General features: G+C 41.6%; 1 protein-coding gene across 1 annotated transcript in view; it reads left to right on the forward strand.

The window, feature by feature from the left end:
* The first annotated feature begins 6,851 nt into the window (after positions 1–6,851).
* med4 (mediator complex subunit 4) overlaps positions 6,852–24,410 on the forward strand; it is a 28,869-nt gene continuing 11,310 nt past the window's right edge. The window contains exons 1-3 of the mRNA XM_078559462.1: positions 6,852–6,956; positions 14,586–14,652; positions 15,454–15,624. Of these exons, the coding sequence (XP_078415588.1) occupies positions 6,856–6,956; positions 14,586–14,652; positions 15,454–15,624 (339 nt within the window). The 5' untranslated portion in view covers positions 6,852–6,855. The remainder of the gene's footprint in view (positions 6,957–14,585; positions 14,653–15,453; positions 15,625–24,410) is intronic.

The following is a 24,410-nucleotide window of genomic DNA, read 5'->3' on the forward strand; positions in this document are numbered from 1 at the left end:
ACCACATCTGGTGTAATGTGCGCAGTTTTGGTCTCCTTAACTAAGGAAAGATATACTTGCCATAGAGGGAGTGCATGAAGGTTCACCAGAATAATTCCTGGGATGGAAGGTTTGTCCTATGAGGAAATATTAAATAGACTGAAGAACATAAGAAATAGGAGTAGGCCATTTGGCCCCTCAAGCCTGCCCTGCCATTCAATAAGATCATGGCTGATTTGCCCCAGGCCTCAACGAGGAGTCAGCTCCTCATAGCCCTCAACTCCCCAATATTTGAAAAATCTATCTAGTTCCTCTTTAAATACTTTCAGTGATCTAGCCTCCACAACTCTCTGGGGTAGAGAATTCCAGGAATTCATTATCCTCTGAGAGAAGAAATTCCTTCGATCTCACTCTTAAATGAGTGTCCCCTTATTCTGTAACTATGTCCCCTAGTTCGAGACTCTCCCACTAGTGGAAACATCTTCTCAACATCTACCCTATCAAGCCCCCTCAGAAGCTTGTACGTTTCAATAAGATCACCTCTCATTTTCATAAACTCTAATGTTTATAAACCTAACTGTTTAGCCGTTCTTGATAAGTCAACCCCTTCATCCCAGGAATCAGCCTAGTGAATCTCTTTTGATCTGCCTCCAATGCCAGTATATCCTTTCTTAAATACGGGTACCAAAATTGTACACAGTACTTCAGGCACCAACACCCTGTAGAGTTGTAACAAGCCTTCCCTATTTCTAAACTCCAACCCCCAAGCAATACAGGCCAAAATTCCATTTGCTTTCTTAATTACTAGCTGCAGCTTCGTGCTAAGTTTTTATGTTTCATGCACAAGAACACCCAGATCCCTCTATGCTGCACTTTTTTGGGGTCTCTCTCCATTTAAATAATAGCCTGCTTTTTGATTCTTCCCACCAAAGTGCATGACCTCACACTTTCCTACATTAACCTCCGTCTGCCAAATTTTGGGGCTTTTATTCTCTGGAGTTTCGAAGGATGAGAGGTGATCTCATTCAAACAGACAAAATTCTTACAGGGCTCGACAGGGTAAATGCAGGAAGGATGTTTCCCTGTCGGGGAGGTCTAGACCTAGGGAACACAGTCTCTGAATAAGGGGAAGGCCATTGAGGACAGAGATGAAGAAGAATTCCTTCATTCAAAGGGTGGTGAATCTCTGGAATTCTCTGCCCCAGAGGGCTGTGGAGGCTCGGTCATTGAATAAGTTCGAGACTGAGATCGATAGATTTCTAGATATTAAAAACATCAAGGGATATGGGGATAGTGCAGGAAAATGGTGTTAACGTCAAGATCAGCCATAATCTCATTGAATGGTGGAGTGGGCTCAAAGGGCTGAATGGCCTACTTCTCCTATTTCTTATGTTCTTACCTCAAAGCTCGAAGTAGGTAAAATCTCCTGAAAACTATGAACACCAACACTCTGGAATTGGAACCTGGTTAAATCTATTTTTTGCAGCAACTTAAAAAGGGTCCGTCCCTAATAATTGTTCAGTCTGCAGATTAAAAATTTGAACACGTACAAAATACCTGCAATGTTTGCAGGAGGACAGCCGAATGATATAAAATCAACCCCGTATAAGTCTCACATGAACTCAGACAAGTGATTTTCAGGTTTCTTGTCCGGTGCCTGCTACCTCATCTTTCACATTCTTTTTAAAGGAAAACATAACAGAGCAACAGATAGAGAACAGCCCTCTTAACCTTACAAGGGGGAAGCTCTACAAATTGTGTGTTGGGAGGCCATATAGGATGTTGGCCACAGGTTCATAACGATAGTCTCCTTTTCCTAATCTGTACCCACATTACATGTCAGCACAATAGACCATGCCACTCGTACTGGAAGTGATTCAGGAAATCTGCTCATTAAACTATCTAACCTCTTCCTCCCTTTTACCCCTTCCAGATTTCTCTTCTAGCTTCTAAACAATTAGAATTGGGTTGTAGACAATGAGCTGTTGGCACTGGTTTGACCTCACTGATGACTTAAGGAAAAAACAGTTCAAAATTTTCAAATCCCAGTAAAAATCAGTAACACTGGAACCATAATACTGGAGTTCCATTTTAAGCTATACAAGACCAGTTCGGACAAGTTTTACTCAGATCCTTCATTTCTAAGTTTTACTTGTTTTCCCTTTTGTGGTTTCCCACAGATCGGAAGCCACGAGGAATCAGTTCACAATAGTAGGGGACATAAAAATGAAATACATATTATTCTCCCAGGATGGTTTATCTCAGTCCCAAGAGGGATCTATGTGAACACGCCAGCCAACCACGTCACACACTCCTGCCACTCGGTATGTGAAGCATGAGGATAGGTTCAAACGTTCAGGTATCACACATTGACACCAAGGAGAAACAGGGTAGTAATATAAGGTTTTTATAGAATATTTGCAGCACAGAGGCCGTTCAAGCCGTTGTTTCCATGCTGGTGCTCTGCAAAAGCAACTCTGATAGTCCCACTCTCCTTTGTTAAAATTATGGTTGCACTAAAGTCATTGTGTGTACAGATGGTGTATTTCGCAAGGATTGGAACTGGCTTTCTGTCAGACAATACAAAAAGAAAACAGCATGAGTTGATGATGGCCTTTTTCTCCAACAAAAGGGTACACCAAACATTTTTTCATGAATAAATATATTGTTTACATTTAAGAAAAAACTTGCAGGGCATTTTATAATGTCTTCAGGATATCCCAAAACACTTCACTTTCAATTAATTATCTTTTAAGTGTTATCACTATGGTGATGCCAGCAAATACAGAAGCCAATTTCACACAGTATGATTCCTCAAACAGCAAACAAGATGAACAGCCAATTATTTTCTTTTTTAGTGGCATTGAGTAAGGGAGAATTCTCTGCTCTTCTTTTAATAATACCATTGGGATCTCTTACACCCACCTGAATCGGCAGGACCTTTCTGAAACACAGCACCCATAACAACTCAGCACGTTCTCAGTATTTAGGGTACAAGCTCAAGTCCACTGTTGTCTGATTCAGAGGAAAGAGTAACATCAACTGAACCAAACTGACATCTAGGTAACAATCTTCAATATTTATATGCACAATTGAACTGATATATCTGCTATCAGAGATCTTTGGAAATCCTGCCATGACATAAAACTAATACTTGGTTCTAGATTCTGGTACTTCACTCTATAGAATTCATCTGTATGTAATTGCTGACTTGACCAATCTTCTACAGTTAGCAGTATGCAGTTCCACTTGGGTGATTGGCTTCTTGTGGAATAATTATTGAAAGACATCCAAAAAAAAATTAGTAGCACAATAACTTTATGGGAATAAAATTACATTTTTCAGTTTGATAGATTAGTGAAAACATTTTTGTTCAGCCAAGTCTCCTTAGGCATTGACTTTACTATCATAATACAATTCACTGTAATTCACATGACAGGATACTCCATCTTTATGGTTTCTCCTCACTGAAATATCAACTGAAATTTGATCACTGTCAATCCTTAAATCATAACCAAAGTGCTCTGTGCTCCTTTCAGCACATTTATTGCACTTTGGCCTGCCTGAATGTGTTCAACAGACTTATCTATTTTCTATGGAAATGCATGATAAAAGGTTCCTGGACAATTCCACTTGTCCACTGGACAAAATATTTGGATTAGCAAAGGAATAATTACTTTTAGGGGTGGTCAAAATATGAAAATTAATGGACAAGGAATCATTTTTTTATTAATTTACCCACAATATATCCTGCCTACAAAGACCAGGACAAATCCAGTCCAGCCAATAAGCGCCCTACTTAGCAAAATGACGAAAGGTGTCATCGACATTGCAATCGAGCACTAATGCAAGAATGACCTGCTCGCTGATGCTCAGTTTGGGTTCTGTCAGGATCACTTGACTTCTGACCTCATTACAGCCTTGGTCCAAACATGGACAAAAAAGCTGAACTCATGAAGTGAGGTGAGAGTGACTGCCTTTGACATCAAGGCAGGATTTGACCGAGTTGGCATCAAGGAGCCCTAGTGAAACTGAAGTCAATGGGAATCAGGAGGAAAAGTCTCCACTGGTTGGAGTCATATCTAGCACAAAACGAGATGTTGTTGGAGGCAAATCATCTCAGCCACGGGACATTGCTGCAGGAGTTTCTCAGGGTAGTGTCCTAGGCCCAACCATCTTCAGTTGCTTCATCAATGACCTTTCCTTCCATCATAAGATCAGATTTGGGAATGTTCGCTGATAATTGCACAACATTCAACACCATTCACAACTGGCTTCAGCTGATAAGTGGCAAGTAACAGTTGCATCGCACAAGTGCCAGGCAATGACCATCTCCAGAATCTAACCATCGCCCCTTGACATTCAATAGCATTATCATCGCTGAATCCTCCACTATCAACATTCTGGGAGTTACCATTGACCAGAAACTGAACTGGACCAACCATATAAATACTATAGCTCTAAGGGTAGGTCAGAAGCTGGGAATTCTGCAGTGAGTAACTTACCTCTGACTCCCCAAAGTCTGTTCACTACATACAAAGCACAAGTCAGGAGTGTGATGGAATTCTGCCCATTTGACTGAATGACTGCAGATCTAACCACACTCAGAAGCTCAATACCATCCAGAACAAAGCAGCTCACTTGATCAGCACCCCCTCCACCACAGATTCACAGCGGCAACAGTGTGTACATATCACAAAATTCACTGCAGCAACTCACCAAGCACCTTCCAAACCTGTGACCTCTATCACCCGGAAGGACAAGGTCTGCAGATGCATGGGAACACCACCACCTGCAAGTTCACCTTCAAGTCACACACCATTCTGACTTGGAACTATATCGCCGTTCCTTCATTTTTTAAATGGATCTCCACTTAACTCTCTCCCTAAAGCAGTGTGGGTATACCTGCACCAGATGAACTGCAGTGGTTCAAGAAGACAACTCATCACCACCTTCGCACAGGCAATTATGGTTGGACAGCAAATGCTGGCCGCAAAAGTGTCATCCACATCCCATAAAAGAATTTTAAAAATTGCGAAGTTCTGCTCCTCTAATGGAGCCTCACGAGATTAGAGCATTGGAAATAGGGCAATAATACAAGAGGAATGGGATAACCAAACCCAGATTATCTCCATCAAAGACCTAAATCAGGAGCAGAGCTTTAACAAAATTTCCATATATCAATTTGCAATAGCAGTGAATATGCGGGCAGCAATACATCAACTCGAAAGAGAAAATGCAGTGACAGCTATGGTGTTGAACTTCAGTATATTGAGGACAATGATGATAATTATTGTTTATAATGAGTTGCTCTCCTATGGCATGGCAAAAAGTCATATGCAGTCTTCAGGTGAAAAGTGGGGTTAAAGGGCAAGGAGTAACAGGGCCAGGGTGTGCACAAGCAGGTCTCATCCCATTTTCAAAACATGCTCTCTTTCCTTATTTTTATACTTTTGTTATGAATCTAATGGGCATGATTTAAACAAATTTCATTTGTACAGTACCTTTAATGTAGAAAAACATTCCAAGATACTTCACACGATCATTAGCAGATAAAATGTGGTATTGAGACATATTAGGACAGCTGATCAAAAGCTTGGTTAAAGAGTTAGGTTTTAAGGGGCATATTAAAGGAGGAGAAAGAAGTGGTGAGGTTTAGGAAGAGTATTTCAGAGACTACAGCCCAGGCAGAAGAAGGCACCAAAATTGGAGTGATTGAAATCAAGTATGTGCAAGAGGCCAGAATTGGAGGAGTGTAGAGCTAGAGGATTGTAGAGCTAGAGGAGGTTATAGAGATTTGAATGTGCAAAGCCATGGAGCAGTTTGAAAACAAGGATGAGAATTTTAAAATAGAGAAGTTGTCACACTCAGAGCCAATATAGGTCAGCAAACACAGAGGTGATAGTTGAATGGGACTTGCTGCAAGTTAGGGTGTGGGCAGCAGAGTTTTGACTAAGCACACCTTTATATCGGGTGGGAGATGGGAGGCCAGTCAGGAATGCATTAGAATAGTCAAGACTAATGATAACAAAGGTATGAATGTTTTGTTAGCAGAAGAGCTGAGGGAGGTGCAGAGATGATTTGTTATGCAGATGGAAGTAGGCAGTCTTGGCAATGGAGAACCTAAATTGCGGGTTCAAAGTTGTGAATAGACTTGATTCAGTCGCAGACAATTACTAGACAGAGGGCTAGGGAACGGAGTTCACAGCAGGGATGGAAGACAATAACTTCAATCGCAATATTTGGTTGAAGGAAATTTCTGCTCACTTGATGTCAGACAAGCAGCATGACATATCAGAAACAGTGGACAAGTCAAGAGAGGTGGTGGTGAAATGGATGTAGGTGGAAGTTGTCTGTGTACATGTGGAACCTGACGTGTTTTCAGCTGATGTCACCAAGGAATAGCATTTGGTGAGAAATAGAAGGATAGATCTTTGAGGATTCAGAGGTAATGGTGTGGGAACAGGAAAAAAGGGGAGCTATACTGGTGATTCTCTGGCCATCACTGGACAGAAAAGAATGGAACCGGACAAAGGCAGTCCTACCCAACTGGGCAACAGAGGAGAGGTGTTGGATTAGGAATTTTTAATGGGGATATTGAATGGAAGTGTGCACAGAGGTAAAAACAGGTCGTGTAAAGTCTGAAATAGAAACATAAAATGTTGGAGAGGAAGCAAAAATCAGGCAGCACCAGACAAGATTTTGTATCGAAGTGCATTCATACAAATACAAACTGTGAATTACGCTATTTATATACTGCAGACTAAGTTCATGATATTCCTAACAGGGGTTTAGAGTGACATGCTGTCCTAGTTGGAGTGTAGTACATATTTCCAGTTGCTGTAGTTGCAGCTCACGCTCCAACCGGGGCCGCGCATGCGCAGATGCGGCACTCGGCCGGCGATAATGGCGGCCTCAGAGAGAAGCACCAAGGAGAAGCTGCTGGCGGTGCTGGATGATCTGGAAGTATTGTGCAGGTAAGAGGCCACTCCCCATGAGGAGCGGATTTAATGGCGGGATCGCTTCCCCGCGTCTGTGTCTTTTGTTTTAAGGGTTTCCCCTACTCTTGGCTCTTAACACCCAGCGGCCTGTGAATGGCTGGAAAATATAGTTGGTGGGGGTTGTAAAGTGTGTCAGATATTCCCAACAAATATTGGGAAGCGGTAAAGAGATTTGGGAGGGAACTCGAGCAAACAGATGATGGGGAGGGAAGGAAAGGATCTGTGGGGACATTAGGCTGAGAGGAGGTCGCTGGGGGAGGTGAGGAGAGGCGAGGGCAAGAATTTGGATTTGGATTTGAAAGAATTGGGGAAGCCTGCTGAGGACTAGGATTAGGGAAGTTTAAGCTTTGAAGAGGTAAGGGTAGGTAGCTGGAATGACAAGTAATAGCTTTAGTATCAAAACGTAGAATAGAAAGTTCTAGAGGGTTTACCTGGGGTACAATACTGTGTATTTTACTGGATTAGTAATGAAAAGGACTGAAAATCTAATCCAGAGAATGAGTTCAAATCCCAACACGCTAGTTTAATATTCTGGATTCCGTTTAAAATAAATAAAATCTTGGTATCAGTAAAAACGACCATGAACCTGCCGGATTATTGTAAAAATCCAACTAACGTAGTTTAATAATGTCCTTTAATGAAGGAAACCTGCTGTCCTAGTCCACTCTGACTCCAGTCCCATACTGATGTAGTTGACTCTTAGCTGCCCTCAGAAGCAGGTGAGTAAGCCACTCAAGTTGTGTCAAATTACTAGCCGATCAAGAAGGCAATTCTCAGGGCAATTAGGGACTATAAATGCCAGCCTTCTCCATGATACCAACATCCCCAATAAGTAATTTAAATTATAAATCTTTGTTTCTGTAGGGGTTCTTTTGATTTGTAACTATAACGTCCAACATGCCTCTGCTGAAGTTACTGTGAAAGTTGAGGAAAACGCAATTGAAATACAAACCCTATTCTAAATAAAATAGATACAGACAATGTTAGGTAAAGTTTTCTTTTTAATGATCTCACAGTGATTTGAAAAGCTGTTAATTTTTTTATGTGTTCTGATATTTTTCACATTCCATGCAAACATAGAGGAGCAATTACATTTTTACTTAAGCCCTTACAATTTTGACAACTTGATCAAGTGTCTTGTAAATACTTGTCTAAAAGAGCAGATGACTTGGGCACAGAATAGTGCCAGTGCCATTCCTGAATTAGCTGAAACCTAGTAAATAGTCAAGATATGCACTTGAGTCCTTGTTGCCACTCTTTGCTGCTTTTCTTAAAACCAAGAACCGTATTTTTTCATCTCTGCTCGCTGTTTCTTTGTAAAGAGAGATGAACATTGCTAGTTTTAAAAAAAAGATTTTCCTTTCTCTGTTCTGCAGGTATTTTTAAAAAATAGCTCAGTCTGTTTCGAATATACACCTAATGCGAGGCTGGTCTATTCTCCCCAGAGTTGGGCATTGCCTGTGATAAACAAAGGCTGAAGTGCTTGTATTCATGACCACACTGAGATGTTTGTTGTGTATTTCCCCACAAAAGTAATGTTTTATCTTGGGTATTGGTGCTCTCTCCATACCTGATCTAACTGAGCATTCATTGTGAACCTAGTTTCAAAAGGCTATTTGTCTTTTGGGGTTGTGGAGGGGTGGGCTGGTGGGTGGAAAAATAAAACTTGGTCTATCTTATTCGATAATTTTTCCCCAAAAATACTTTATTCATAAAATTTATTAAAGTACATTACATGACAGTTCAAAGTTGACTTTACATGAAGAGCATATGAGATCAGTTTCTTTCAATACAGCAGAAAGGCACTCTGAGGTGCCTCACTACGCTTAGAATTACAGCTTGTAATTTACAGTATCTCACTCAACATTCTTACTTGTCAGTAGGGGCTGCTAATAGGGTTAGTGTTTCCTAACATTTTCTGGCTACCACCTCCCCCACCCATCCCCACTTTTTTATCAGACTAATTTGGTTTAAATTTTTTGTCCCTTTTCTTCGTTGTTTCTTCATCTAACAACAGTTAGGATGGCTGCTGCAGCCAGTGCCCTTGCTGCTGATTGCCAGAAAGTATCAGGACTGTCACAATTTGCATGGCTGTAGGGAACGAGATGGAGAGTGGGACTAATTGGATAACTCTTTCAAAAAGCCAGCACAGGCACCATGGGCCAAGTGGCCTCCTTCAGTAATGCCACTTGCTACCACTACTCTTCTTGCGTCACATATGATCATTTTGGTAGATACAGAAATTCCATTTTGCCTGTGGTCTATTATCCAATTTTTCACCTCCTTCCAGCTCCAGCCATTTTGCAACATGCCCACAAAAAGTGTGCTTGCTCCATTCTATTTTCACAAGTTCTTCCTCTTGCTTCTCCAATTCCTGAATCATTTTCTTGGTTGGAGGAGGACCAAAATGTTTTTCAGTGGCTCTATTTCTATGCTTTTTACATACCTTACCGCTTCCTGTTTGATCCTATGGTATACGAAAATCTTTGGATTGCGTCAACTGTCATTAGGTTGCGTCACTCTCAAACACGTACTAATAATGATCTGTGTGATAGTCATAGAGGTCTACAGCACAGAAAAAGGCCCTTCAGCCCATCAAGTCTGTGCCAGTCAAACAAGTACCTAACTATTCTAATCCCATTTTCCATCACTAGGCCCTTGGCCTTGTACACTATGGCATCGCAAGTGCACATCCAAATACTAGTTAACTGTTATGAGGGTTTCTGCCTCTACCACCCTTTCGGGCAGTGAGTTCCAGATTCCCACTACCCTCTGGGTGAAAAAATTCTTCCTCATATCCCCTCTAAACTTCCTGCCCCTTACCTTAAATCTATGCCCCCTGGTTATTGATCCCTCCAACAAGGGGAAAAGTTCCTTCCTGTCTACATTATCTATGCCCCTCATAATTTTATACACCTCAATCATGTTCCCCCTCAATCTCCTCTGCTCCAGGGAAAATAACCCCAGTCTATCCAATCTCTCCTCATAACTAAAACTCCAGCCCAGGCAACATCCTGGTAAATATCCTCTACACTCTCTCTAGTGCAATCACATCCTTCCTATAATGCGGATTCCACAACTGCATGCAATACTCTAGCTGTGGCCAAGCAGGGTTTTATACAGTTCCAGCATAACCTCCCTTCTCTTATATTCTGTGCCTCGGCTAATAAAGGCAAGTATCCCATATGCCTTCTTAACCACCTTATCTACCTGTCCTGCTACCTTAAGGGACCAGTGGACATGCATACCAAGGTCCCTCTGATCCTCGGTACTTCCCAGGGTCCTGCTATTCATCGTGTATTCCAGTGCCTTGTTTGTCCTGCCCAAGTGTATCACCTCACACTTATCCGGATTAAATGTGCTGCCTGGGAGGGTGGTGGAGGCGGGTTGCCTCACATCCTTTAAAAAGTACCTGGATGAGCACTTGGCACATCATAACATTCAAGGCTATGGGCCAAGTGCTGGTAAATGGGATTAGGTAGGTCAGGTGTTTCTCACGTGTCGGTGCGGACTCGATGGGTCGAAGGGCCTCTTCTGCGCTGTGATTCTATGAAATTCCATTTGCCACTGATTAGCCCATCTGACCAGCCCGTCTATATCTTCCTGTAATCTAAGGCTATCCTCCTCACTATTTACCACCCCACCAATTTTCGTGCCATCCGCAAACTTACTAATCAACCCTCCTACATTCAAGTCTAAATCGTTTATAAATAACACAAACATCAAGGGACCCAACACCGATCCCTGTGGAACCCCACTGGACACAGGCATCCAGTCACAAAATCACCCCTTGATCATCACCCTCTGCTTCCTGCCACTCGGCCAATTCTGGATCCACTTTGCCAAATTGCCTTGGATCCCATGGGCTCTTACCTTCGTTATGAGTCTACCATGCAGGACCTTATCAAAAGCCTTGCTGAAGCCCAAGTAGACTACGTCAAATGCATTGCCCTCACCAACACACCTGGTCACCTGTTCGAAAAATTCAATCAATTTGGTCAGACATGACCTCCCCTTAACAAAACCATGCTGACTGTCCTTGACTAATCCCTGTCTCTCCAAGTGTAGATTAATTCTGTCCCTCAGAATTGCTTCTAATACTTTCCCCACCACCGAGGTTAGACTGACTGGCCTGTAGTTCCCTGGTTTGTTCCTTCCTCCCTCATTGAATAACAGTACCACATTGGCTGTTCTCCAGTCCTCTGGCACCTCTCCTGTGGCCAGAGAGGTATTGAAAATTATTGCCAGCGCCCCTGCTATCTCCTCCCTTGCCTCACTCAACAGCCTGGGATACATTTCACCCAGGCCTGGAGATTTATCTACTTTTAAGCCTGCCAGACCGCTTAGAACCTCCTCCCTTTCTATGCTAATTTCTTTAATTATATCACAGTCCTTCTGTCTGATTTCTGTTCTCCCATCGTCCCTCTCACTTGTGAACACTAACATAAAGTATTTATTTAGAACTCTACCTACGTCTTCCTGCTCCACACACAAATTACCACTATGGTCCTTAATTGGCCCTACTCTTTCCCTAGTTATCCTCTTACTCTTAATGTACTTGTAAAATGACTTTGGATTTTCCTTTATTTTACCTGCCAATGTTCTTTCATGCCCCCTTTTTGCTCTCCTAATTTCCTTTTTAAGTTCCCCCCCTACACATTCTATACTGTAGGGCTTCGGCTGTTTTGAGCCCTCGGTATCTGCCATAAGCCTCCCCTTTTCTCTTTATCCAACCCTGTATATCCCTCGACATCCAAGGTTCCCTGGATTTGTTGGTCCCACCCTTTGTCTTTACTGGAATATGTTGGCCCTGTACTCTCCCTATTTCCTTCTTGAATGAGTCCCACTGCTCTGATGCAGATTTACCTAAAAGTAGCTGCTCCCAGTCCATTCTGGCCAAATTATATCTGATCATATTAAAATTGGCATTCCCTCAATTTAGAACTCTGATTTCTGGCCCATCCTTGTCCTTTTCCATAACAACCTTGAATCTAATGGAGTTATGATCACTATCTGCAAAATGCACCCCCACTGATACCTCTACCACTTGCCCGGCTTCATTCCTTAAAATTTAGTCCAGGACCTTCTCTTGTAGGACCTTCTACGTACTGGCTTAAAACACTCTCCTGGATGCATTTTAAGAATTCTGCTCCCTCTAAACCTATCACACTGTGACTAACCCAGTTAATTTTGGGAAGTTGAAATCTACCCTGTTATTGAATACTACCCTATTATTTTTACACTTCTCTGAAATTTGCCTACATATCTGCTCTTCTATTTCTCTCTGACTGTTTGGGGGCCTATAGTGCACTACCAGCAATGTGATTGCTCCTTTTTTGTTTTTAAATTCTACCCATATGGCTTCATTTGAGGAGCCTTCTATGATGTCATCTCTCCTTACTGCTGTGATTGATTCCTTGAACAATATTGCGATACCCCTTTCTCTTTTACCTCCTTTCCTGTGTTGCCTGAAGACCCTATATCCTGGAATATTGAGCTGCCAATCCTGCCCCTCACGCAACCATGTCTCTGTGACAGCAATGACTTCATACTTCCATGTGTTAATTTGTGCCTCCAACTCATCTGCCTTATTTGTCAGACTCCTTGCATTAAAATAAATACTATCCAACCTTGCCAAACTCCCTTGTGCGTTAACTGGCCTATAATTTCTATGCCTTCCAGACTCACTTGCTTTCTCTTCTAATTTTGGCTGTGCATCTGATGTGGGTGACATTTTGACCATATGATGCACAGAAATTCTAAGTGACTTTTTTACCAGAAAAAAAGTACATCTGACAGTCCAGCAAATGCAGTTGATTAAAAGAAACGGCTAACAATATTTCCAAAAGAGTAGTAAGCTTGAAGATTGGGAGGATTTTAAAAATCAGCAAAGGATGACTATGAAAGTGATAAAGTGAGAGGAAATAGGATATAAGAGCAAACTAGCAAGAAATATGAAAACAAATGGCAGAGACGTTAAACAAATATTTTGTCTGGCTTAATAGCAGAAGACACAAAGAACATTTGGGAAAATGTGAGGAACCAAGCATCCAAGTGAGAGTGAGGAACTTAAAATAATGAATATTAGTAGAGAAAAGATCCAGAGGAATTAATGGAACTAAAAGCCAACAAACCCCCTGGTGGCCTACATCCTCGGCTTTTCAAAGAGATGGCTGCAGAGATGGTGGATGCATTGTTTTTGATCTTTCAGAATTCCCTATATTCTAAAACGGCCCCCATGGATTGGAAGGTAGTAATTGTAATTCCATTGTTCAAAGATGGGAGGGAGAGAGAAAACGGAACCAAACGGCAGTTAGCCTAACATCAGTAATTGTCAAAATGCTGGAATGTATTCTTAAGGACATGATAACAGGGAACTTGGAAATTCGCTGTGATTGGGCAGTGTCAACATAGATTTATGAAGAGGAAATCCTGCTTGACAAATCGATTTTTTTGAGGGCATAATTGGGAGGGTAGATGTGGAAGAGCCAGTGAATGCCATGCGTTTGGATTTTCAGAAGGCCTTTAAGTTGCCACACGATGGGTCATTACACATAATTAGTGTTTATGTGGATGGGGGCTCCTTCAGTAATACCACCTGGGGGGGTGGGTGGTTGAGGAATGTAAAAATTCAGCCATGATCTTATCATATCAAATCTGTGGATTTGTGGGGCTTTATGGCCTACAAAGCATCTTCCAGTGTTATTTATAATCAGCATATTGACTCGGAATGTTTAGATTTGATGCCTGGTCAGTCAGTAAATTTTAGTTGCTGCAGTGATGTGATGCTATAGTCAGCCTCATCTCCTCCGGGTTCAAGAATTGGAGAAGGTAAACTGGGCTTCACTGCGTAATGATTCTTCTCCTTCCTTGATAATTGTTCAGAGAGTCCTAATGGACTCTCTCTTCCAATATGAAGATATGATTGATTTATTGAATAATCTCAATCAAAGTGAAGTGAAGAATAGATGCTTGGGCAAGATACTGACTGGCTATTACACATTTAGGCACTGGAGGACTTATTTTGTCGCATCAATAATCGGACTAACAGGGGAACTAGGTGATATAATGGATTAGCATGATGCTTGCACATGGGTTCAAATCTTGCAACATCTGGAGGGATGAATGTCTTCTGTTTCTGCCAGTGGTAAACATTTCATATGAAGTAAGTTTTCAGTATCTCAATTCGGTTATTCCTGGGTGTGAGAATACGTCACTAAAGTACCCATGATTTGATAAAAGTTGTACAAACGTATCAGTCATTGAGCCAGTCCACAATGTTGGCTAGCCTGGGAAATGTACTAGTGGTGCAATAGAAGGTGCTCTTTTAAGGTTGTAGTTAAGGTATATTGTTGATTCAGAGTAGAGGGACATTTTCTTTCCTTCTGGCTATGCTGTACTTAACCTGGAAATACTTCATGTTGTCGTTAGTTGTAAAAAGCTTTCTTTTTCCCAACATTGACATCGTTCACCTTGGTGAAAACAAAAAAAAATACTGCATTAAGTAATGCAAATTTGTACAAACAGGCCAGTGAAGTTTTTATTCTCTCAAATTGGGGGTCATACGTTTACTTCCTTTCTAATAATACTACTTTCCATCTATAGGGAGCTGATCGAACTGCTTGCATTGTCCAGAAACCAGAAAATTGCACAACCAGGAGAGGAAAATCAGGTGAGGAATGAAAGATGCCTACCTCAGGCAATGCATTAAGTCTTGTATGATTTCTAAGAAGTCCTTGTCTCTGAAGGTTTTCGGATCTTTTTAGAATTATTCAGCTGAATTTGATCAGATTTAGTTAAAAGAAAACTCATCCAGATTGACTGACAAATGTAGAAATATCGCAGGAACAGTGGGCATTGCTCAGTCTAAAAATGTAAGCTTAATTGCGTTATCCAGTATAATTGCTTCCAATATTTCCCCATTATAGTTGTTTCAAGCTATAGACGGTTATGACACCTGATGAGTACATGCTTCCCCTCATGGGGGAATCTAGAACTAGGGGACACAGTTTAAAAATAAGGGATCTCCCATTTAAAATGGAGATGAGGAGGAATTTCTTCTCTGAGGGCTATTAGTCTTTGGAATTCTCTCCCACAGAGAGTAGTGAAGGCTTGGCTATTGAATATACTCAAGACTGGGTTAGACAGATTTTTGAGCTGCAAGGGAGTCGAGGGTTATGGGGAGCAGGCAGGAAAGTGTTGAAGCCACAATCAGATCAGCCATGATCTTATTGAATGGCAGAACGGGTTCAATGGACTGAATGGCCAATCGTGCTCCTGCTCCTATTTCTTATGATCTTATGATATTAAAAAACAGCCCACCTGAACTCAATGGAAATTATGAATAAAGGATCCTGGAACAGGATTCTACTACCAGCTTTTAAGAACTAATTAGTTCAAGTAACTGAATAATGTCTGTAAATTGTATTTAATAGTTCAATCAGCTTCTTAAACTATAGTATTTATTTTTCAGATCCTGACTCTGTTGATTCAGAAGGATGGAGAATTCCAAGAAATAGTAAGAGTAGCGTTGGAACAAGGCAAAATCCAAGAGGAAATGCACCTTCTGGAGAAAGAGGTGGAAAAAAGAGATGGTGACATCCAGCAGTTACAGAAACAGCTCAAAGAGGCCGAACACATATTAGTGAGTTATAGCTACCTTGCAATGTAAATGTTTCACAAGTCTTAATCAGAAGCAGACTTTTCTGTTGAACATTTGGAACTTGCAGATAATTGAAGGTTCCCTTATCCTTTGTCTTATGGTACAGCCTTTTTAAGCTTCCAGTTGGATTATTTAAATTACCTAATCAGGTTCTCAAAATGTGCAGATCAAACAGATTTTTTCTACTTTATAAATTTCTTGACACTTGTTGATCTGGACTCATAGAAATATAGAATCATTGAATGGTTACTACACAGAAGGAGGCCATTCAGCCCACCAAGTCCATGCTGGTTCCCTGCAAGAGTAATATTGTACAGTAGTTCCGCCCTTTCCCTATAAACCTTGCAAATTTTTTCACTTCAAGTGCTTATCCAATCCCCTCTTGAAAGCCCTAATTGAATCTCCCTCAAGAAGTGTATTGTAGATTGCAACCACTCACCACATACAAAAGCTTTTCCGAAAGTCGCCACTGGTTCTTTTGCCAATCACCTTAAATGGGTGTCATCTGGTTTCTGACCCTTCTGCCAGTGGGAACAATTTCTATCTGTTCTGTTGACACTCCTCATGATTGTGAAAATCTCTATCAAATTTCTTCTCAATGTTCTCTAATGAGACCCACCCCAGCTTTTCCAATCTAACCAGTAATTGAAGTCTCTCATCCCTGGGACCATTCTTGTAAATCTTTTCTGCACCCTATCTAATGCCTTCACATCTTTCCTAAAGCGTGATGCCCAGAATTCAAAATAATACTTCAGCTGAAGCCAAACCACTATGTAAAGGTTCGCCATAACTTCCTTGCTTATGTACTATGCATAAAGCCCAGGATCCTAAATGCATTATGAGCTGCTTTCTCAACCTGTTCTGCCATCTCCAACAATTTGTGCATGAATCCCCCAGATCTGTCTGCAACCTGCACCTTTAGAATTCTATCCTTTATTTTACATTGCCTCTCCTTGTTTTTCCTACCAAAATGCATCACTTCACATTCCTATGCATTAAATTTCATCTGCCACATGTCCACTTATTCTACCAGCCTGGCTATGTCTTGAAGTTTATCACCACCTTCCTCATAGTTCATAATATTTCAAGTTTAGTGTCATCTGCAAATTCTGAAATTGTGCCCTGTACAGCCAAGTCTATGTCATTAATATATATCAAGAAAAGCAGTAGTCCTAGTACTGACTCTTAGGAAACTCCACTAAGAACCATAAGAAATAGAAGCAAGAGTAGGCCATTGTTTCGAGTCTGCTCCACTGATCTTCTACCTTCGATATTCCTTAATCTCCTTAGTATCCAAAAATCTATTGATCTCTGTCTTTAAATTATTCAACAACTGAGTAGTCACTGCCCTCTCAGGCAGAAATTTCTAAAGATTCATAACTCTTTGAAGAAATTTCTCTTCACCTCAGTTCTAAGTGGGGTGCCTTTATTCTGAGACCGTGACCTCTGAGTTCGAGATTCCCTAGCCAAAGGAAATATCCTTCCAGCATCTACGCTGTTAAGTCCCTTTAAGAATTTTATATATTTCAATGAGATCACCTCGCATTCTTCTGAATTCCAGGGAATCTAGTTCCAGTCTACTCTATCTCTCCTCGGAGAACAATCCCCAGGAACCAGTTTCATTAACTTGCATGACACTTCCGACAAGGCCATTATATCATTCCTTAGGTAAAGAAACCAAATGTGTACAAATAACTCCAGGAGTGGTCTTACCAAGGCCCAATACAATTTCAGTGACTCTCCTTCACTCTTGTACTTTAATCCCTTTGTATTAAAGGCTAACACCATTTGCTTTCCTAACTGCTTGCAGTATCTGCATGTGAACTTTCTGTGATTTGTGTATAAGGACACCCAGGTGCCTCTGAACTCTAATATTTCCAAATCTCTCTCCATTCATCTCTCTCCGCCAGGGGACGGCCCTGGACTTAATTTTAGGGAATGAAGCCGGGCAAGTGGAAGAGGTATCAGTGAGGGAGCATTTTGCAAATAGTGATCATAACTCCATTAGATTCAAGGTTGTGATGGAAAAGGACAAGGATGGGCCAGAAATCAGAGTTCTAAATTGGGGCAACGCCGATTTTAATATGATCAGATATAATTTGGCCAGAATGGACTGGGAGCAGCTACTTTTAGGTAAATCTGCATCAGAGCAGTGGGACTCATTCAAGAAGGAAATAGGGAGAGTACAGGGCCAACATATTCCAGTAGAGACAAAAGGTGGGACCAACAGATCCAGGGAACCTTGGATGTCGAGGGATATACATGGTTGGATTAAGAGAAAAAGGGAGGCTTATGGCAGATACCGAGGGCTCAAAACAGCAGAAGCCCCACAGGAGTATAGAATATGTAGGGGGGGAACTTAAAAAGGAAATTAGGAGAGCAAAAAGGGGGCACGAATGAACATTGGCAGGTAAAATAAAGGAAAATCCAAAGTTATTTTAAAAGTACATTAAGAGTAAGAGGATAACTAGGGAAAGAGTAGGGCCCATTAAGGACCATAGTGGTAATTTGTGTGTGAAGCAGGAAGATGTAGGTAGGGTTCTAAATGAATACTTTGTGTCGGTGTTCACAAGTGAGAGGAACGACATGGGTATGGAAATCAGGCAGAAGGACTGTGATATAATTAAAGAAATTAGCATAGAAAGGGAAAAGGTTCTAAGCGGTCTGGCAGGCTTAAAAGTAGATAAATCTCCAGGCCTGGATGAAATGTATCCCAGGCTGTTGAGTGAGATAAGGGAGGAGATAGCAGGGGCACTGGCAATAATTTTCAATACCTCTCTGGCCACAGGAGAGGTGCCAGAGGACTGGAGGACAGCCAACGTGGTACTGTTATTCAATGAGGGAGGAAGGGATAAACCAGGAACTACAGGCTAGTCAGTCTAACCTCAGTGGTGGGGAAAGTATTAGAAGCAATTCTGAGGGACAGAATTAATCTACACTTGGAGAGACAGGGATTAGTCAAGGACAGTCAGCATGATTAAGGGGAGGTCATGTCAGACCAATTTGTTTGAATTTTTCGAAGGGGCGACCAGGTGTGTTGGTGAGGGCAATGCATTTGACGTAGTCTACTTGGACTTCAGCAAGGCTTTTGATAAGGTCCCGCATGAGAGACTGATAACTAAGGTAAGAGCCCATGGGATCCAAGGCAATTTGGCAAATTGGATCCAGAATTGGCTGAGTAGCAGGAAGCAGAGGGTGATGATCGAGGGATGTCTGAGTCCAGTGGGGTTCTACAGGGATCGGTGTTGGGTCCTTTGCTGTTTGTGGTATTTATAAACGATTTAAACTTGAATGTAGGAGGGTTGATCAGCAAGTTCGTGGATGACACGAAAGTTGGTGGGATGCTAAACAGTGAGGATAGCCTTAGATTTCAGGAGGATGTAGACGGGCTGGTCATATGGGCTGATCAGTAGTAAATGGAATTTAATCTGGATAAGTGTGAGGTGATACACTTGGGCAGGACAGACAAAGCACGGGAATACACAATGAATGGTAGGACCCTGGGAAGTACCAAGGATCAGAGGGACCTTGGTGTGCATGTCCACTGGTCCCTTGAGGTAGTGGGACAGGTAAATAAGGTGGTTAAGGAGGCATATGGGATACTTGTCTTTATAAGCCGAGGCATAGAATATAAGAGCAGGGAGGTTATGCTGGAACTGTATAAAACACTGGTTAGGCCACAGCTAGAGTATTGTGTGCAGTTCTGGAATCTGCATTATAGGACGGATGTGATTGCACTAGAGAGAGTGCAGAGGAGATTTACCAGGATGTTGCCTGGGCTGGAGAGTTTTAGTTATGAGGAGAGTTTGGATAGACTGGGGTTATTTTCCCTGGAGCAGAGGAGATTGAGGGGGAACATGATTGGGGTGTATAAAATTATGAGGGGCAATAAATAGGGTAGACAAGAAGGAAATTTTCCCCTTATTGGAGGGATCAATAACCAGGGGGCATAGATTTAAGGTAAGGGGAAAGAGGTTTAGAGGGGATGTGAGGAAGAATTTTTCACCCAGAGGGTGGTGGGAATCTGGAACTCACTGCCTGAAAGGGTGGTAGAAGCAGAAACCCTCATAACATTTAAGAAGTATTTGGATGTGCACTTGTGATGCCATGGCATACAAGACTATGGGCCTAGTGCTGGAAAATGGGATTAGAATAATTAGGTATTTGTTTGACTGGTGCATACTCGATGGGCTGAAGGGCCTTTTTCTGTAGACCTCTAAGATTCTGTTTTAAAAATCCTGTTTTCTATTTTCCTCCCAAAAATGGATAAGTTCACACTTTTCCACGTTATATTCTGTCTGCTATGCTCTTTCCCACTCATTCAACCTACCCATATCTCTTTGCACCTTCTTTGCCTCTAACTTTGTATTGACAGGAAATGTGGATACATTACTCTCCATACCCTCATCTAAGTCATTTATATAAATTGTAAATAGCTGAGGCCCAAACACTGCTTCATGTGGTATACCGCTAGCTACAGCTTGCCAACTCAGGAATTACCAGTTAATTCTTACTTTGTTTTTTGTCCATTAATCAGTCCTCAATCCATGCTAATGTATTGCCCCCAATCCCATGAACCCTAACTTTATGTGATAATCTCGTGCATTATCTTATTTTTGAAAATCCAAATACACCACAATCACTGGTTCCCCCTTATCTACCCTGCTGGTTACAACCTTAAGGAATTCTTAACAGATTTGTCAAACATGATTTCCCTTTCATAAATCTGTATCGACTCTGCCTAATCATGATTTTCTAACTGCTCTGTCATCGCATCTTGAATAATAGATTCTAGCATTTTCCGTACTATTGTCATCAGGCTAATTGTCCTATAGTTCCCAGTTTTTTTTTTAACCTCCCTCCTTTCTAGAATATTGGGATTACACTTGCTACCTTCTGATCTCTGTGGACTGTTCTATGTTCTAGGGAATTCTGGAAGATCAAAACCAATGCAGCCACCTTTTTTTAAAACCATAAGATACAGGCTGTCAGATTCAGGGGATTTGTCAACCTTAAGTCACATCAGTTTCTCCTACAGTATCTCTACTGATAATATACATCATTTCCAATAGACCTTTGGTTCACCACTATTTCTTGAAACCTTTTTTGTCTTCCAGTGTGAAGGCAGTCCCACTGTTTGTCTTCCAGTGTGAAGGCAGTCCCACTGTTTGTCTTCCAGTGTGAAGGCAGTCCCACTGTTTGTCTTCCAGTGTGAAGGCAGTCCCACTGTTTGTCTTCCAGTGTGAAGGCAGTCCCACTGTTTGTCTTCCAATGTGAAGGCAGTCCCACTGTTTGTCTTCCAATGTGAAGGCAGTCCCACTGTTTGTCTTCCAATGTGAAGGCAGTCCCACTGTTTGTCTTCCAATGTGAAGGCAGTCCCACTGTTTGTCTTCCAATGTTGCCCGGCATTCCTTTGCTTCGCGCCACAATGGGGAGTTGTACATTGAACTATCAGGACTTCTGGTCAACCTCAATTCTGTTAGTGGTGTCTGGCTTTCCTGAATGCCAGAGCCACCAGCTACTCCTCGAACCACCCTGCAAAATGGAGCCTGGCCTGCCTCTGGGAGAGGATGTGGTGCCACAACCAATGACACCAGCAACATCGGAGTTAGGATCCTCCAGATCCACTGGCATTTCAGCTAACAGATTAAAGGAAGGATGAGATATTAAACCGAGACCTGCCTGCTCTCTCAGGTGGACATAAAAGATGCTATGGCACTACTTTGAAGAAGAGCAAGGGAATTAAGCACATTATCCTGGCCAATCAACATTTCTAAAAACAGATTATCTAGTCATTATCACGTTGCTGCTTGTGAGAACCTACTGTGTACAAATTGGTATTTCCTTAATTAGTACGTACTTAATGGGCTGCAAAGTGTTTTGGGGATGACCTAGGTTGTTTACCTAGAAACAGGCCATTCGGCCCAATCAGTCCATGCTGATGTTGATGCTCCACTTGAATCTCTGACCATCTTTTCTCATCTAAATATGTCATTGTAACCCTCTATTATCTTCTCCCACATATGCTTCTCCAGCTTCACCTTAAATATATCTATACTATTCACTTCAACCACTTCCTGGTACCGAGTTCTACATTCTCATCACTCTTTGGGTGAAGAAGTTTCTTCTGAATTCCCCATTGCATTCCTTGTTGACAATCTTATATTGACGGCTTCTAGTTATGCTCTCCCCCACAAGAGGAAACATTCTCTCTATCCACTCTATCAAAACCTTTCATAATTTTAAATACCTGTATTAGGTCACCCTTTAGCCTTTTTTTTCCCCCAAGAGAAAAAAGACCCAGTCTGTCAATCCTTTCCTAATATGTATACCCATGCATTTCTGGTATCATCCTTGGAAGTAAATCTTCTCTGCAACCTCTTCAGTACTTCTATATATCCCTTTTATAATATGGTGACCAGAACTGCACACACTGCTCTTAAGTGTGGTGTAACCAAGGTTTGAAACAAATTTAGCATAACTTCTCTACTTTCTATCCCTCTAGAAATAAAGCCTAGTGCTTTATTTATGGCCTTACTGTAGCACAACTTGTAGTGATTGGTGTTTGTACTTGGAGATCTCTTTGTTCCTTTAACCCACCTAAACTTGTAACTTCCAAGTAATGTGACCTCTCTATTCTTCCTACAAAATATACTACCTTACATTTATCTGTGTTGAACTTCATTTCCCAGTTGTGAAAGCTGCTATAGAAGTACCAAGTCTGCCTTTTTTTTCTTTTCTCCAGTACATTCAGATCAGTCATCAGTTGACTTTGTGGTCACAACTTACACTTTTAAGTCGACAGAAATTTTTTTTTTCCCCTAGGACAGGAACACTTCCCTGTTGATGTACTTTTGTCTTTATGGAGTTACAATTTAATTTAAGTAGCTTTGGTCATTGCCCATATTGGGCGTCAGATCCTCCGTAACCAGTTATGGGACTCTCACTGGGTTTTTCCTCCAATAGTGCCCCTTTCTTTCACCCTCTCTCCTGCAAGCACCGACTGTGCTGGGGTAGAGTTTCCTGGAGACTGGCACATATCTTCTGTTTTATTCAAGTAGCCATTTTTTCATGGTTCGGCTTGAATACCAGCTGAACTAAATTCTCTTTTCATTGATCTGTGTGCACTTTCCAGCAATTTAGCAACGGGAAAGAATCACCCAGCTTTGTTTCACTTCTCTTTGATAGCCTATTGCAGCAATACTGAGAACAAGTTACTCAGCAGGAATCATACCAGGGACCATCTGACTTTTATGACTTATTAATGCAGATTGCAGTGTCTGTGCTAACAAGGCTATCAGACAAATAGAGCCTTCGTTATGTTTCCTTGCAACACAACTTTTACTTGCCAGTGCTTCAGTCATTCCCATGTTCTGGAGAGAAGCAGATGATTTCTTGAAGGTTAATGCTTCAAGAAGCACTCAATTTAACTGAGAAAGACTGAAACATTAGCACTTGATCCTCTTAGACAGGATGACTTCATTCAAGGGCTGCATTGCATGGACTGAGAGTGTTTGGAACAGAATCTGCCATTCAGATCTAAAAGGTTAAGTGCTTGTTTATTACAGAGAGGCTATTTTGATGATTATGGGGCAGAATCAGAGGCATTGTGTGAATCATGTGCAGCTGAGAATACAGCAAAACCTCTGGGCTACTGGTATAGATTATATCCAGAGCTGTATAATATATGTATCACTGATTTAAGGTCTTCTCTTACGCATGATACTACCCATGGTTTTAAGCAGGTTAGTAGACCAGTAATTGCTTCCTCAACTCCCATTTAAAGGTATACGTGAAAATGGTCAGTACAATCCCTGAAACTCTTTCGGGAGTACTTGCATAAAAATCAACCATATCCAAGGGTCACATCCAATCACAAGCAATTTGGACGTCAACTATCTGTGCTTCAGGCAGTAATCCTACTGTTTTGTCAGGAGATCTAATCAGCAGGCAGCAAAGAAGAAGCTGGATTACGCTTTTTGAGGATAGTGCTAGATCTGGTGCTGGCCCCAGATTGCTTTTCTGCACGACATCTCACACAGGTGCAGAATGTAGCAAGAGATTTTCACATCACAGACACAAATGAACACCTCACAATCCAACTCGTCTTTGGTGGATGACATTTCCCAGAACTGAATTTAATGACTTCTTTTCAGACCAAGAAGCTGGACACGTTTTTCTGCAGGACTGAAGAGCTGTAACCCTTGGTGGCATCTTTTCACCTCCTGGACATTATTTCTTGTGTGTTTCCTAAATTTTATCTGGTCCCAAGAATTTACTCCCTTGTTCGAAAAAGGATGTAAAGACAAGCCCAGCAACGACAGGCCAGTTGGTTTAACTTCGGCGGTGGAGAAACAATAATTTGGGACAAAATAGATAGTCACATGGACTAATGCAGATTAATTAGGGAAAGCCAGCATAGATTTTTTGGGGGAAATCATGTTTGATTAACTTGCTGGAGTTTTTTGAATTGGTAACAGAGAATGTGGACGAGGACAATGCTGTTGATATGCTATACGTGGACTTCCAAAAAGCATTTGATACAATGACGCGCAACAGACTTGTGAGCAAAGTTATAGCTCATGAAATGAAAGGGACAGCAGCAACATGGATAGGAAATTGGCTGAGTGACAAGAAACAGCGAGTAATGGTTAATGGATGCTTTACGGGCTGAAGGAAGGTTTGTAGTGGAGTTCCCTAGGGGTCAGTGTTGGGGCCTATGCTTTTCTTCATTTATTAGTGACCTGGACCTTGGTGTACAGGGCACA

Source organism: Cetorhinus maximus, chromosome 16 (genome assembly GCF_964194155.1).
Source record: "Cetorhinus maximus chromosome 16, sCetMax3.hap1.1, whole genome shotgun sequence".
Taxonomy (NCBI): Eukaryota; Metazoa; Chordata; class Chondrichthyes; order Lamniformes; family Cetorhinidae; genus Cetorhinus; species Cetorhinus maximus.